Genomic DNA, 16,324 nt, shown 5'->3' with positions numbered 1-16,324 from the left:
TAAAGTGAGAGACATTTGTCCGGTTTTCTGTCAACCAGGCCCCACATACTTCATGTTTCTTTTGGGCATTACCCTGCCAAGTCCTTAATCTATTATAGACAAAGAAAAAGAAATCTGGGTGTGTCGTGGGAACTTCTTGTCTCAGGCTCTTGGAAATAGCTCTACCCTGAGTCTGTGGTTGCAGGTTCCCCACAGCTCGCTAAGAGGAGACCAGACTCAGAACAAGCTTTTTTTGTGCAAATGTTTGTACCCAGGTGAGGCTGACTGACCTGCTGCAAAAGGCTCAGGACAATGTGGGGCATAGCAAAAAAAGAAAAAGAAAAAAGGCCAGCCCAGGATCCTTTTCAGGATCATACACTACATTTCACAAGCACTGCTATGGGGAGCACAGTGGTGGGCGAATGGGCTGTATGCACCTGCTGGACTTTAAGGTCATGTCCAGCCACCTGCCAGCAGGCAACAGTCCTGCAACTCAGTGTGCCAGCATGCCACCTTCCCCGATGCTGGTCAGAAATGCAGACTCTCAGGCCCCAGCCTGGGCCCAACAGATCAAAATGTGCATTTTAATAAGATTCCCACGTGGCTGGCAAGCACACTGACAGCGGAGAATCTCCGTCACAAGGAGCCTCCAGGATCACAGACCTGGCTCAGCCCCAGGCCCTGCCATCCACAGGCTGCAGGAACCTGGCAAGTGACATGTTCTCTGAGCTGCGCTGAAAATGGAGATGCTGCTCCCCCTCACTACTAATGAGAGTCGCCACGAAGACCTAGTGGGGAGCAGCATGAACAGCACAGAGCCTGGTGCCTGGCAGGGTATTCACATTACTGCCCATCTGGTTCCATGCCAGGGCGGGCCCTCAGACTCTGATGGGGACTTAGCTTCTGCGGCCACTCGTGGGTTCAAAGGGTGGTCTCCGCATCCATCAGCTGCTGGCCCCAGAGCAGGGAAAGCCAGGGTCTCTCCCCCTTGGATGGCCCATCACCCTGCTCCCCACCACTCTGATGAACTTGGCACAAGCAGGCAGGCACTTCCCCAGGTCTTACCAAGGGCCCTCTGGGCTCACTATTCCTCTGGGTTAGGAAAGCAGCTGTGATGTTGCTGTCTGAAATGATGAGAGGGAGAAGGAAGGTCAGTGGTGGCAATGACAAGAAGATAAATAGTCAGCTACAGGACTTGAACCTGAGGCCTCTGCCCTGCTCTCCCCCCATGGGCTGGGAACACGTGCCCGGGTGAGCTGAAGTCTGCACCCAGACCGTCCACGTGAGGGATGTGTGAGGCCCATGGCATGTGGCTTCCTCTCCGGACAGGTTCCCGTGGCCTTGGGAATTCATGCAATGGGCCTGTCTTCTTCATCTGTGTTCCCCCACGGCTGGGGCACATGCCTGTGGGCTTATCTCTGCCCATGGGTGTCTGACTCTTACAGGATGGGTTTGCTGTGAAGATACTTCCTTGTGGCCTCTGCTGCATTTTCCCCAAATAATGGAGGCTACTCTGAATTTGAATCTCATCAGCCATTCCAGACACTTGCTCTCAATTTTCCCTTCTGAAATATTCCACTAGGGTATCCATGGGTTGTCTTAGATCCCATATCTTCTGTTCTTCCTTCTTCTTCTAAAAAGAGAGGGGATGGGTCGCCTGGCATCAGTGAAAGGGTGAGCCTAAACAGTGTCTCCAACCAGAGAGGAGGGCGTGCTGGCCCCAAATTTCACAGTCTGGTTTCCATAGCAGGAATCCCAGAGGAGAAAAGACACCAGGCAGGATGTCCAGGTGACCCTTGTTTTTGGACCAACTTTTGGCTGTAAAGGAGAGCTTTCAGGAGGGATGGTGCTGCTCAAGAAGCAGTGGACTCTCATGTACTCTATAGCTGTATTTCTCACTACTCAGCACCAGGTGGCATTCCAGCTTTAAATATTGTTCTTGTAAATCTCCTCCTGTGAGCTGACCTCTGGCAATACCCCCTTCCACACAAATGAGCGAAGTTGCCACATGCCCCACCTGCCCCAGCACAGTGCCCTTGTAGTGGTCTGTCCTGCAACCCACGGCAGAATCACCCCTGTTGTCACCCTACCTACAAATAATGCTTCCCACAGGCTACTATTATTACAACTGAATCTTCCATTCATTCCCCAAACAGAAAAGACTGTGCTTTGACCGTGGAGTATTACAAAGCCATAAAAAAGATGAACTGCAGCCATTTGCAATAAAACAGAGGGAATTCGGGAGAATTACATGCAGCAAAGTAAGTCAGAATAAAAATAAATACTGGGCATTTACATAGCAGACCATTCGATAACAAAAACACACTTTCAAAAACCAGCAGACGTCAATAAACTTCCTGAGGGTGCTGAGGTTAAGAGAGCGTTGCGAGGGAATGGGACAAGAAGTAAACGAATAGTCACACCTGGAAAGAAAAATACTGTGCTTTTCATCACCATGGCGGCAAATGTGCCAAAGCAGAAGGAAGCCAGCCTGCCACTTCCTGTGCAGCTCCCTGCAGATGAGCTATTTCATCACCAAACGGTCTGAGCAGGGTGCCACATTCTCAGTTCACTTGAAGGCAGTGCTTTTCTCTTTCAGTAATGTACAAGAAACTCTTTAAAAATACAACCTGGGTCTTGTGTATGTCCTTCTCAAGAACGCGCTCTGTTTCTCAAGAACGTGCTTTGTGTGTAAATACAGCGTCTCCCTCAGAGGGAAGCAGGCTGTTTATGTTACATCAAGAGCTTTTCTTGGGGAAGAGGGTGGAGAGCAAGTTTTTATTTTGTAATATTTCAAACTTCTAGAAAAGTTATGAGAATAGCTCCGAGAATTCTCATGTCCCCTCTTCCCAGCCTCTCCAATTGTTAACATTTTACCACATTTACTTTATCAGTTCCGCCCCCTCCTATAAATATAGTACTTTTCTGAGTCATTTGACAGTAAGTTGCAGACATGATGGTTCTTTACCCCTAAATACTTCACTGTGCATTTCCTAAGAGCAAGAACATTTGTAAATAAACATGAAACAATCATAAAAACCAGGAAATTAACAGGGACACAATACGTTTCTCTAATTTACAGACATATTCAAAGATTTCAATTGTCCCAATAATGCCCTCCCTCCACAGCACAAAAAGATCAGAGGCTGGATTTGGTTGTCATGCTCTTTAGGAAAACTGTTCTCAGCTTCATGGAAGACTCCCTTTGTGTTTTCTGTAGCTAGAAACGTCCTATCGATAGGGTCGCCCACCCAGAACTGCAGTTTACAAAGCACCAGAGACGTAGGTGAAATGACTTTAAAGAACCCCCCAAACTACCTACTGCTCACCAGAGCTCATTTGTTGTGAATTATGCAGGAAGATGATGGAGAGGTGAGGTATGCTGCCTGCACTCCAGGGTCGACATGCCAACCACATCCAGGCAGCGGCTAACCTCCAAGGTCACCATGGTTGAGAGCCAGCCCCCAGCATCCAGCCAAGGTAGAGGGACAGGGAGAGCAAAGAGCAGCAAGCAATCCCGGACTAAGCCTAGAAGGTGACTCCCTGAGGACATGCCCTGAAGCAGTCACAGCTGGAACTGGTCCTGGGTTGGCTGATTCCAGGGAGGACAACACTCCAGGTTCCCGGCCAGCTCCTCCAGACCTCTCATCCCAAAGTCCAAATCAGCTTAAACAAAATCCTTTGCAACAGAGGGTGCCTATCAATTGTTCTAGCTTACCTGCTACTTGAGAAAGGGAAATTTGAGAGCTCTCATTCAGTATGCCCATGCCACTTAGACCAGCTGCCCAGAACAACCGATGGAGCAAGACCCAAGTCCCAGTAGGGTTTTCTGTTACTCTAAACACCAACCTGCTCCAAAGTCGACCGTGGTGTAGAACCCCTGCAGTGCCCCACACTTCAGAAATGCTTGTCGTGCCCCATCGGTGGTGAACAGAAGCACGTTATCACCCAGGTAGTAGTGGAACCTCTTCTGCAGGAAACGCAGGTAGTCATAATCACAGGAGAAGTAGCTGCCATATTCATTTTCAACCTGCATATTGCAAAAAAGAGGGGGGAAAATATCAGACCCCTATGCAGTCATTCTAACGCAAGGCTCTGTCTAGAAAATACCTGAGCATCTCCTGAGATGAGGCACGATGACTGCCACAAGGATCCCTTCCACTCAGTCCTCAAGTCTCTCACTTTCCAAAAAGCAAAATACTCAGCATAAAATCTTACCTCCTACCCCACCCCCCCACAAGTAAGAGAAAGAAAACCAAAGTACTGTGCTGGTTTTCAGATTGCAGTGATATTCTCCTTTATAACAAAACTTTGAACATTATATAAGTAACACCTGCCCATGGCAGAAATATAGAAAATGGAGAGGGGCCTCCCTGGTGGCGCAAGGGGTAAGACACAAGCTATGAAGCTATCCGCAGCCACTGCAGCACGAGTTCGATCCCCGACCAGGGAGCAACCCACATGGCGCTGCAGACCTCTCCTGACTCGCCCGCTGCTCCCCTCAGCAGTGTGTTTCAGTCAGTCTGCCTGTTCTGCTCCCCGCTCTGTCTCTGATGAATCCCTTCACCTCCCACACCTCTGGCCTGTACCCCAGTTCTTGTATGCATAAATAAATAAACTTAAAAAAAATACAGTTTAAAAAAAAGAAAATGGAGAAAAAGGAAAAGAAGATGGAAAAAATCATCTGCTAATGGGTTGTTATGAGGATTAACTGTGTCAATACAGGAGTAGGCTTTGCACACGACTGGGCACCTGGGGACTGCTCAAAAAGCAAGCACCCAGGAGTACAGTCAGGTTCTGTATCTTCCAACTAGAGGGGGAGAAAGAGCTGGGGGGTTAGGGAGGTGAGAGGGGAACACACAGAAAAGGACTTGAAAAACAGATAGAAACAGTCACAGTGAGATGAGATCACTGATTTTTCCAGAGTGGGGTGTCAGCACACTTTTCCAATAAAGGATTAGAGAGTGAATACTTGAAGCGTTCTGGTGGCATCTGTCTCAAATGCTCAGCTCTACTGGAGCCCCAGAGCAGCCGCAGACAGGACATAAAGGACAGCGGGGCTGTGTCCCAAACAAAAATGGGCGCGGGTTAGATTTGCCCCCCGCTATGCTTGGCAGATCCTCATGCCAGAAGAGCTATCTCATCCCATATGCACCTTAATAAAGCAACATAGCACTGTAGGCTTTCAAAGCTGCTGATCCTTTATTGCAACCGGTATAAGCAGGGCTGTAATCTCACTCATGGGACGAAGCAGAAGTTGTGGGTGGAAAACGTGCTCCCAATTCTTTTTACCTCGGATATTATCAACAGACGTTGGTGACTTTACTTCTCTTAGGTGCAGACTTGGCACAGGCTGACATAAACGTCTGCACGAGCGCACCAGCTTAGCTGGCACAGGTTTAGCTAATCCCTCCAGAAGAAAATATTTGTAGACGGCTGAATCATAAGGCTGGCTTCCTGCAGCTGTGAGACAACAGGGTCGAGGGCCCTCCACACCCACAGGCAGAGATTGGCGCCTGTTGGTCTGAATTATTTTTGCCCTGGCTGCAGACAGCTACCTCCTCTCTGGCCTTTTCAGACTCTTGGGTAGCCCAAGAGAGCACCAACTTTGAGAACTGAGTGAAACCAGCATTAAGACAGTGAAATTAGCATTTACAGAAAGCTTGACTCAGCAAAAGACTCTCTACCCACTCAAGTTTCTTTCTCATCTAATCCACCGGCGTCTGTTTAATTCCAGAACTATCTGGTGGGCGTATGATGGGCACACATGGGAGATGTGACTACGTGGCTGCCGGGAAGACATGTGGGGAGCAGAAGGGACTGGGGCTACACCTGGCAGGGCCGCCCTGCTACAAAAGCTGCACAAACAGACATCGAACAGGGACCCAAGAGCCCAGCCGATGCCCTGAAAGTCAACTGCAAAGCCCTGGGGACACAGGGACATGGTGTGAGCCACGCCACAGGTGACGAGCAGGGTGTGAACTGGACATGAGAAGAATGTTTAATAATCTGGAGTGATGCTTATGACAAAAGACTAAAGTTTGAAAAGTGGATAGGAAACTGGTCAAGCAGTATGAACAGACTCTGTACAAACAAATAATTAAAAGGTGTAGGAAAAAATTCAAGGAAATCTCCCTTGAAAGTAAAAAGTTTTGCTTCTGGTTCCTAAGGTTTAAGTGACAGTTATGGTGTTTGTTTTTTCTGCTTTCTTGTATGTTTCTGTACTTCCCAAAGCATACTTGTTTATTTACTGATCAAGGGACCAAGAGATAGCTGCCACAGAGGTAGAGATGTGAAGGCGAGGGTGGGAAGGAGGCCCAGCATTCTGGCAGGATCCAGGGTCAAGTTAAAATCATCTGAAGTTGCCAGGAATGGACACAAGAGGAAACATCCCCACAATACAGTCAACTTTCCTCTCCTCCAGAGTTCATATTTAATTACATTTTTTGGTGGCATTTCAATAACCAAAAAGTGCAGAAAAGTTGTGAGCAAAACTTGAAAGTGATTTCAGGAGAGGTGGAAAATGCAGGAAACGAAAGAAAACCTGTGAGCAAGAGAAAGGAAGAAGACCCAGCTGTGCGGAGCAGACACACCCAAGAGCTGCACGTGAAATCTTTAGACAGGAAAATGTGTAAGTCTGCCCAGTGGACTGAAGACGCGTGAAGGGACATCAAGTGCTACTTGTCCCTCTTTGAGCAGCCCCTGGTGTCTCCCCACCACGCAGTGTCAGAAAAGACACCCTAGTCAGCTCAGCCTCCTCAATGCCTAGTCACGTCTACACCCAAGGGGCGGGGGCACGCCCATGTTCCTTCCACCAATGACCTAACCCTACAAGCCATCCATAGGACTCTTCATAAAAAGGAAATCTGCCTTATGCTCCCAAAAGGAGCACTGTACTGCACCCCTTGATACCCTAGAGTGCAGCCAGTTTTATATAACTTTATTCCTTTCAATAAGAGCATCCTTGGTAAAATATCCAGGGAAGCAGGGTTCATGTATTTTTTTTTTAAAAGATTTATTTATGCATCCAAGAACTGGGGTGTAGGCCAGAGGTGGGAGGGTGAGAGGATTCACCAGAGACAGAGTGGGGAGCAGAGCATGTGGATTGACTGAAATACACTGCTGAGGGGAGCAGTGGGTGAGACAGGAGAGGTCTGCTGCGCCATGTGAGTCACCTCCCTGGCTGGCGGGGATCCAACTTGTGCTACAGTGGCTGGCAGTAGCTTGATAGCACTGTGTCTTTAACCCCTGCGCCACCAGGGAGGCCCCCAGGGTTCATGTTTTACCAAAGCAATTTTACAAACATCATTGAAGGTCCCAAATTATCACATGGAAACTAAAATACTTGCCACATGATCTACCCCACGGTACACAAGTCTTTGAAGAGCAACACACACATGGAAGGAGGAGAGTAGGGGCAGGAAGTGGGGAGAAAGCAGAATGACACAATTCACTGCATCCTCTTTCTGTACAGGTATGAGCTGACTGTGTAGACACCAAAGGGGTTCAGCTCCTGCTGCACCTTGCAGCCAGAGGGCAACTGGGCACAAGAGAAAGAGACAGATCACGCCTTCAGCGGGCCAAGCTTGCAGTCCTGATTTTGCCACCTGCCAGGTGGTGACCTTGTGAAGGTCTTAACTAGCACAGACTCGTACATGACAGGCATGGAAAAATAATAACGCCTCCCTAAAATGCAATTTAAATAAATTGCCTGTGGCATCTGTGGCATTGGCTCTTAAAGAAGCCAAATTGTGAGGCTCACGGCAGCATCACTCAGGTACAGAATGTGGAGAGACGGAAGCTACCCCACCCGTCCATGTTCGTCTCCATGGTTACCTGCACTGTTATAATGGGCCCTCCATTCTGATACAGCAGAGGCTTCATTTTGGGCAGGATGACTCCCAGCCACTTGTTCACAGCCTCAAGGTAATCTGAAAACAAGACAGGATTCACACCATCACATACCTTTTAATACAGACAGACACAACCCTGGGTCTGGCAGCAGAGATCACGGTATGCTGGATTCAGCAACTACCTTCTGAAATGGGTAGCTACATGTACTGCAAGTCTGATAAAATTTGTCCTGCAAGGAATCGTCTCTTCAGCTGAGCTCTCAGTGGGTGAGGGCTGGGACTGGTCTCTGTCGATACCGTAGGGCACAAAGCCTAGAGTATAGCAAGCACCCAGACTGGTTGTGTGGCATGGGGAAAGGAGTGGCTGAATGGTATCTCTCTGTCACAGTGGAGCTTTTTCTTATACTTTATTAGAACTTAATTTTAAAAAGTTAATTTTTACATTGTCAACTGGGGATGCTAGGGTACATTATAAAGTTGCTATAAGGATTCAATCAGATGTATGAAAATACTAATAATAAATGTCCAAGAAATGTATGTTGAGGATAATGTAGCAGCCATTTCCACGGTAAACTTAATCAATGTGGCTACTCTTTGACCATCTTCACCACCAGCATCACCAAGAGAAATTGAGGTCTTCAGAAGCTAGAAAGGCAGCGAAATGGGACTTTCTGACTGGTCAGGGTTTAGAGCTAAAATAATCTCTAATAGTCTAAAAACACAAGAGAAAACTATGACAAAAAACAAAAACCAAAAAACCTCTGTAAAAGTAAACAAAGAAATAGAAGGCACTTTAGCTACAGAGCAATCAAGTGGCCACAGACCAGAAGCTACGTCCGCCATTTTGTTAATTAGCTGCTCTTACTGGTAGCATAATGTACTAAGTGGGGGGTGGGGGGGGAGAGAAAACATTATTTTTGCTACTGCTGCTACTGTCACTACTTTCTACACACTCACACTTTGGGGTTGTTCAGTAGATGATCAACATCCAGGCCTTCACTAAGCTTTTAGAAGTGTTCGCACAGAAGGACCCCAGCCTTCAAAATACCTGACCCCTTTGATATAAATTACCTAAGTTTTCATAATTTCTCTCAAGACCGCTGCAACAACTTACATGGATCAGAAGAACGGAGAACAACAGATGGGTTTTCTAATAACCAAGCAGGTAATCCTCCCTAGGACAGGGGAAAAAAGGACGTGATTAGGAAGTCCATTCCCTGCAAGGCGCCAGGGAGACAGATGCCTCTGGCAGTGAGGGGAAGCGCAGTTTCATGGAGAAGGGGTACTTCCCTGAGTTGGCCTTCAACTTTGAGGGAAATTAGAAATTGTAAGATAATAAAAATAAGATCGTCTTGCATGAAAACAATATTTTGAGAATCAAAGCCTTTTATTTAGATTATTCCACTTAGTTCCGTCATTTCCCTGTGAGATAGATGGAACCCACACCATTTTCTGCCTTTTATAGAGCAGGCACTTCCTAAGGTAAAAGACATCTTTGCTGGCGAGAGTCGCAGGCTCCTCATTATCTGGGATTAGAGACTCATTTAAACTATTCTCTTTCCCCTGGCTCCCTCCTGCCAGCCCACCCTGTTGTGCACCACAGAAAGGCCCAGGGCGGCCACACTCACCATGTCCCACTCCGCGCAGATATAGGGCCCAGGCCTCAGGATAACCAGCAGCCCCAGCTCCTGTGCCAGTTGAATAAAATGCTCCACATCATGCTCCCCAGTGAACTGGTACTGTCCCTTTTGGGGCTCATGGAAGTTCCAGGGCACATACCTATCAAGACACACACAGCCCTTTCCTGGACACTGGACCAAGTTATAGTGGTGGGGAAGGGCACCTTCTTAGGACTACTACTAACGCAATGATTAAAAGAAAAAAGAGGGGAAGGCCTGGTTAAGAAAAATTATCTGGAACCTGGAGATAAAGGATAACTGCATTTCCTTTTGATGTTACACTGGAATGTTGTCCTATGGGCCTCCCCAAGGGTTCTTCAATCTCTGGGGGAAATATTTTGTTTGACTTACTTTTTACTCTCGATAGGGGAATGACTCTGAAGTTACACATTAACTTGTAGATGTTTGCCTGGTAGAGATGTAAATGATTATTGTCATAGAGAGAAGATAACTAAAGGTTATGGTTTCATTACCTGTTACTATCATAGCCAGTCTTAACTCTAAAGATAAATTTACTTCAGCATAGCTTTCTTGATGATGTAAACTCTTCCTCAAATTCTCCTGCAAACCATCTTTACCATCCAGTTAGTTCCATATGTTTGACACATCTTCACTATGTCTAAATGCTTGTAAGTCATGTTTTTAGGTTTTTGTAATTATACTTTCCCTAAGTCATTGGAGTAGGGTGCTCTGGGGAAGACGGGAGAAATAGCTCAAACTTCCAGATGGCTATAAATAACTAATCAAATATCTGAAACCAATAAAATGTTATGTTAATTATGCCTCAATAACAAAAAAGAAAAAAAACCCAGATGTCCTGAGTCTCTGAACTACCTACAGAACAATAAACCCCCAGGACATACAGTCCTCTCCCTCTGGCTGCCTCTTGAGAAGTACACCTTGTTTTGAGGTTCCACAGCAGCTACCCAGCAAGTCAAACTTGGTAGGGACACCCTTAAGCTTATGACCTACAGAGAATGCCCACTCTCACTTAACGCTTGACTTTATATAAGTCAGTTGGGGTGTATGAACTTCAAAGTTGATCAAAACAATCTTTATAGACACTCTAATAATACCTTCCATTTTTAAAAGTCTATGTGAGATGATGGATGTCAACTCCACTTATTGTGGCCATAGTTTCACAATATATGTAAGTCCAGTCATGCTGCGGTGCTGCATGTCAGTTATACAGCTGCAGAGTTGTTACCCTGGAGCACTGTCTCTCATTCTTCGGGGGAGCTATATACAATGCTTTGTCAATTGTATCTCAATGAAACTGGGAAAAAAGTCTTTCAATATGGTATAAACATTAAAAGCAATGAAAAAATACATAGAATTGTATCAATGTTAATTATTACTAGATATAAATTAAATATGCCTTGGAAAGCTTTAGAAAAATGAAAATAGAAGTGCCAAAGTAATAAAACATGCTTATTTCTTGAAGAATATCTTTTAATAAAGAATCAGAAAACCTCCAATCTAGTGTGTCCTCCTGACTGGAGATTCTGTCAGGAAGAGCATGCAGGAAAGGGAGGGACAGATGCTCCTCCCAGCACCCTGGCTGCCTGCAGCACAGACACAGACAACTTTGAAGCCACCCACCACCCTCACCAAGAGCTCTGTGATGATGTCCGCTGGCTCAAATCCTCTTTCCATGACCCCATTTGAGGGAGGAAGTGTTCCCTGGAACAATCCTGATCCCCTAAAACTTAGCACTCAAAATACAGACAGGAGCCAGTAAGCCTTAAAACAGAGTAACAAGTGTGATTCTTCCTGACCATCTGTCCCAGGAGACTACCCCTTGGTTTCTGGTCCTTTATTTGGAAAAGTTATCACATTAGCCTTGCAAAAAACAGCAGCCAGGACCCCAGACCTTCTCCCCAGTTAGTTACTTTGCAATAGCAGAAGAGATGAGAAGACAGAATTTTGGCCTAATTGGATAACCAGCTATAGAATTCTCCAGTAGAACCATCAAGACAAAGGAGGTTTCAGGAATCTACCTGACCAGGTGCATTTCCCTGAGAGTTAAGAGAAGCAGTGGCTGTCTGCAAACACCCTACCTTCACAGAGACATGTGCTTGGGCAGTGTCTGGATCAGCAGCTGTACAGGGGGACGGTGGTACCCACCTCATCCCTATGGAGTCACTATGCCAAGTGCCTGGTAAATGGTCATGATCATTGGCCAGTGATTGTTACTCCCTTTTGCCTTTGTGATAGTTATGGAAGAAGGACTGGTCAAGCTTGTGACAAGCCTCTGCAAGCTTAAGATGTTTTCCCATTTCTGAGCACAAAATAGCTGCACTGAGAAATGCAGCTGTCCCCTCTCTCCGGGGGAGGGTGAACTGGGTCGGTGAGAGGGACCGCCCGCTGCTTACGTCTGGATGGCGTTCAGCCCCGCCATCTTCATCTTCAGCAGCCGGTCCTTCCAGTAGAAGCGGGGCACTCGGAAGTAGTGAATGCTGCCAGAGATGTAGCGGAATGGCCGGCCATCCTTGAGGAAGCGGTCGTGCTTGTAGTCGATTTCGAAGGTCCTCGGGGAAGCATCCTACAGAGCAAGAGTGGGACCACGTGAGAATTTCCACCTTCCCCATTTCAGAAGCAAGAGACTCCTGGCCTATTTAATTTGCTTGTTGTGCTGATGACATTCATGCTTGGTTTCTAGGCTGCTGAGCCAGATCTGCTGGATACCCTCAATAAGAGAAACCGGGGGGACCCATGTATAGGGGGGGTTCTAGTGGTTTTCCTTCCTGATGCCAGCACTAATCTGAACATCAGTGGCTGGGATGTGGAAGTTACAATCCCAAAGAGAACATTCTGCTGGTAGTGACTATAGCAAAGCCCCTGCACCCCCTCCGTGGCTGTGACCCTCCTGGGCACTGGATGTACCTCAACAGTGATGTCACTGGGACTACCAGGCCCATTAAGAAAAATACAACTGGAGGCATCCCTGGGGATGCAGGGGATTGAGTCTCAGCACTGTGAAGCTATACGCAGCCACTGTAGCACAAGTTTGATCCCGGGCCAGGGAGCTACCCACATGGCACAGCAGACCTCTCATGTCTCCTGGCTGTTCCCCTCAGCAGTGTATTTCAGTACATCTGCCTGTTCTGCTCCCCACTGCTTCTGGTGAATCCACTCACTGCCCCACACCTCTGGCCTACACCCCAGCTCTGTGTGCATTGATGGATAAAAATAAATCTTTAAAAAAAGAACACAGATCCTCCCTGGTGGCGCAAGGAGTTAAAACGCAACCTATGAAGCTATCTGCAGCCACTGCAGCATGAGTTCGATCCCCGGCTGGCCAGGGAGCATCCCACATGGCGCAACAGACCTCTCCTGACTCACCCGCTGCTCCCCTCGGCAGTGTACTTGGGTCAATCTGCCTGTTCTGTTCCCCACTCTGCCTCTGGTGAATCCTCTCACGCCCTACACCTCTGGCCTTGTACCCCAGTTCTTGTATGCATAAATAAATAAATCTTTAAAAAACATACACACACACAATTGCAACCTGCAGGCCTGAAAGCGAGGGATTGGAAGCCCAGGGCCCTGAAGCCTCATCCTGGGTGCCGCTCTCCAGCCCTGCATCTCTTCATCTATAAATATGCAGACTACCAGGCCAAAAGAACTCTATAGCAATACATTTTGAATTGCAGGCTTTGACCCAATTTGAGTCATCAGCTCAGTATGGGTGATGATGGGCACATTTTTAATGAAAGAGAACAGAGTGCATGTATACGTGTCTCTTCATGGGGTTGCAATGTTAGAGATTTCTAGCATTCAATTGAAATGTTCAGAAATACTGTTTGGGGGTGAATTTAGGAGCAAAAATGCTTGGATTTGAAAGGTCTCAAAGGGGAGCCTATGCGACAGAGAGGAAACACTGCCCTCCTGTGGATGGCAGGAGGCAGCACCATGTCTCAGGTGGGTTCTGGAGGAGGGTGGCAAGAAACCAGCTCATTGCATATTTTTGCTTCCAAAGGTCAAAATATTAGTTTTTTTAAAAAGATCCCCCCCCCCACAGCAGTACCGTGATCTGTAGAACTTGGCGTTGCCCCTGAACCCACATCTGGAAGCAACTGTTTGAGTGCATGCGGGCTAGATCACACGATGGGGTCAAAGTACTGAGACTTAACTCCTAATAGCTTATTCGGCGGCAGTTTATTGAGTCATCACCCAATAAAGCTAACTCAAAAATGAATAAATAATCTAACAATCATAATAAAAGGCAAGAATGTCAAATTTTAATATACCTTTATTTTTTCTAGTAAACAAGATTTAGTTGTTATTCAAAGGCAAGAATCTTCTAAAGGAAATCACAAAAATATATTGATCATTTCTCACACCAGGTGCCCCAAGGGATGGTTTTGAAATCATTTTCACAGCACATATGTGATGAATTGTCAAATAATTCATCCGGAATTCAACCAGTTCTGTGAGTTTAGAGGTGGCTCATGAGTTGGGAAAATTCTTTGCACAGGTAGAAAAGAAGAGGGCAACTTTGAACAGAGTTGGAAAAGGGAAGGGAGCGCTTGAAGTTGTCTTGCCCAGGGGAAGAGGGTTCCAAGGAACAGAAAAAAGGTTGGTGAGAAATGATTGGTCTTTGTCCCCTACAGCAGGGTGCCATCTCCGCATTCAAGCCACCACTAAGTTCATTTATCTCCCTACCATTCATTTACAGCTATTACTAAGCACCTACTATGTGCTGCATCATCAGAGAGAGAAGCCATGCCCATGTGGCCACAGCACACACATGTCCATCTAGCCAAGGCCCCACATGTGAGATGGTAAAGCAAGGATCACATCATCACGTTGTATTGCTTAAACTTACACAGAGCTATATCTCAATTGTATAATTGTCAATAGTTATGGGGGGAAGATTAGAACAGAGTGCTATAGTGATAATAAATGGCATATAACCTAGGCATGGGGGTGGGGGTGGGGGGTAAGTTCCCCAGAGGAAGGAACCCCCTAGACTGTGGTTCTCAACCTTTTCTGCACATCAGAATCTCCTGTGCAAGCTTTTAAAAATAGCAAAAGTGGGGCCTTACCCCTCAGATATTCAGATTTTAATTGATTTGGGCCAATCCCAGGTATTGTTGTTTCTGAAAATAGTGCAGATGATGTAGTGTACAGACAGGGTTGAGTGCTACTGGCCTAACCTAAGCCCTAGGATGAGGAAGAGTTGGCCAAGGGGAAGGCGATGCTGGCAGAGGGCACTGTGTGTGAAGACTGGTGGAGAGAGGGCAGGACGCAGGAAGGAATCTCAAAACAGATAAAACACGGTGGGGGCTGAAACAGAGTTGCGGCCAGGGGCCAGGTCAAATCAGCCCCGAAGTCCAGGTGGGGACTTGACATCAAGTGCTCTGGGCAACAGCCTTGTGAACAGATCATGAAGGTGATTCCATGGAAGAAGCATAGAATCAGGCTTGTGTCTTCAAATGTTTAGCACTCTGACCTTTGCCTGAGGGCCATTAAACAGGAGCAGAAATATGGCACATTGTGATGGCAGTGAGGTAAAACTGAGGTAGACAAGCGGGAAAACTCACTGAACCAGAACGTTGGGTAGATGCCAACCTGAATGTGAGGAGACTTCACTGCCTCAGGTAGAAACATTTAGGGGGGGCGGTACGGAGGGAGAGAAGTTGGGCGGTAGGGGGAAAGACTTAAAATACTTATCAAGGACAAAAGTCCTTGATACAGAGTTAGAAAACCAAGCCAGCAGCTGTAGATGCTGCAGTTGTGTCTTCAAATTCATGCTATTTCCCTTGGCCAAAGATGCACTAAGTCATTTTTGAGTTCAAAACATTCAGCAAAGGATGGCAAGGCAGAGCCACGGCAAACGACACGTGATTCCCATGACAAATACAGTAATTCTGTGTTAGCTGGTGGAGATGCTTTTTGTGTTGCTGTGTGGACATAAATGGCAACACAAATTGGAGGACAATGGAAAATGTCCCCTGTTGGCAGTCACCCAAAGGGACTGAGAGGTCAGGAATCATCCCAGCTGTTGTTATACTGAGTTGTTTCAAAGTCAACTCATAATTGATGCCAAATAAAAATACTGTACTCATTAAATTATGGCATTATGAGGAAATAAAGAACATTTGAAACTTAAGAAAGGAAAAGAAAACAGCTATAAGCAAATAGTGATCTCCACCTAATGATATATGTGCGGAAGTGTTTGGGGGAAGTGCATTCAGTTTGCTACTTACTTTGAAATGCATCCAAAAAATAAGCTGGGGGGCCTCCCTGGTGGCATAGGGGTTAAGCCTCATTACTATCATCTCTACAGCCCAAGTTAGATTTCCAGCCAGGGAGCTGACCCACATATGGCTCAGACTTCTCCTGTCTTGCCCCCTACTCCCCTCAACAGTGTATTTCAGTACATCTGCCTGTTCTGTTCCCCACTCTGTTTCTGGTGAATCCTCTCACCGCCGGCCCCCCCCCACACCTTTGGCCTACACCCCAGTTCTTGTATGCATAAATAAAGAAATCTTTTAAAAAAAAATAAGCTGGAATGACAAACGGAGGGAGGGATGGCTTAACAGCAATATGTTAATAGGAGACTCTGGATGGCGACTATAAATTTTCTTTAACTCTCTGTATTTCTGAAAAATTTTCCTAGTAAAATGTTGACACAAAAGTGGCAGATGAAATAAATGACAGTTTCCATGGTGTGCACAATCTACATGCACAGATACATACATATGATAAAATCGTGCGAGGTTCCTGAGAGGAAGGGGTGCTAGTCTATTCTTGCTGTTCGGGAAAGATGTCTGCCCTAGACAGGGAGAGGAGAGGGAGAGGGAGAGG

The 16,324-nt window shown here is 46.5% G+C and overlaps 1 protein-coding gene across 1 annotated transcript in view; it reads right to left on the bottom strand.

Annotated features, from left to right (window-relative positions):
* GLB1 (galactosidase beta 1) overlaps nt 1–16,324 on the bottom strand; it is a gene marked incomplete at both ends in the record, with an annotated part of 62,178 nt that overhangs the window by 34,132 nt on the left and 11,722 nt on the right. The window contains 6 exons of the mRNA XM_084246578.1: nt 1,045–1,099; nt 3,825–4,009; nt 7,816–7,910; nt 8,947–9,007; nt 9,461–9,611; nt 11,887–12,056. Of these exons, the coding sequence (XP_084102704.1) occupies nt 1,045–1,099; nt 3,825–4,009; nt 7,816–7,910; nt 8,947–9,007; nt 9,461–9,611; nt 11,887–12,056 (717 nt within the window). The remainder of the gene's footprint in view (nt 1–1,044; nt 1,100–3,824; nt 4,010–7,815; nt 7,911–8,946; nt 9,008–9,460; nt 9,612–11,886; nt 12,057–16,324) is intronic.

The sequence above is a fragment of the Talpa europaea genome (assembly GCF_964194135.1).
Source record: "Talpa europaea genome assembly, chromosome: 11".
NCBI classification, from domain to species: Eukaryota; Metazoa; Chordata; class Mammalia; order Eulipotyphla; family Talpidae; genus Talpa; species Talpa europaea.
This window is presented reverse-complemented; position numbering and strand designations above follow the sequence as displayed.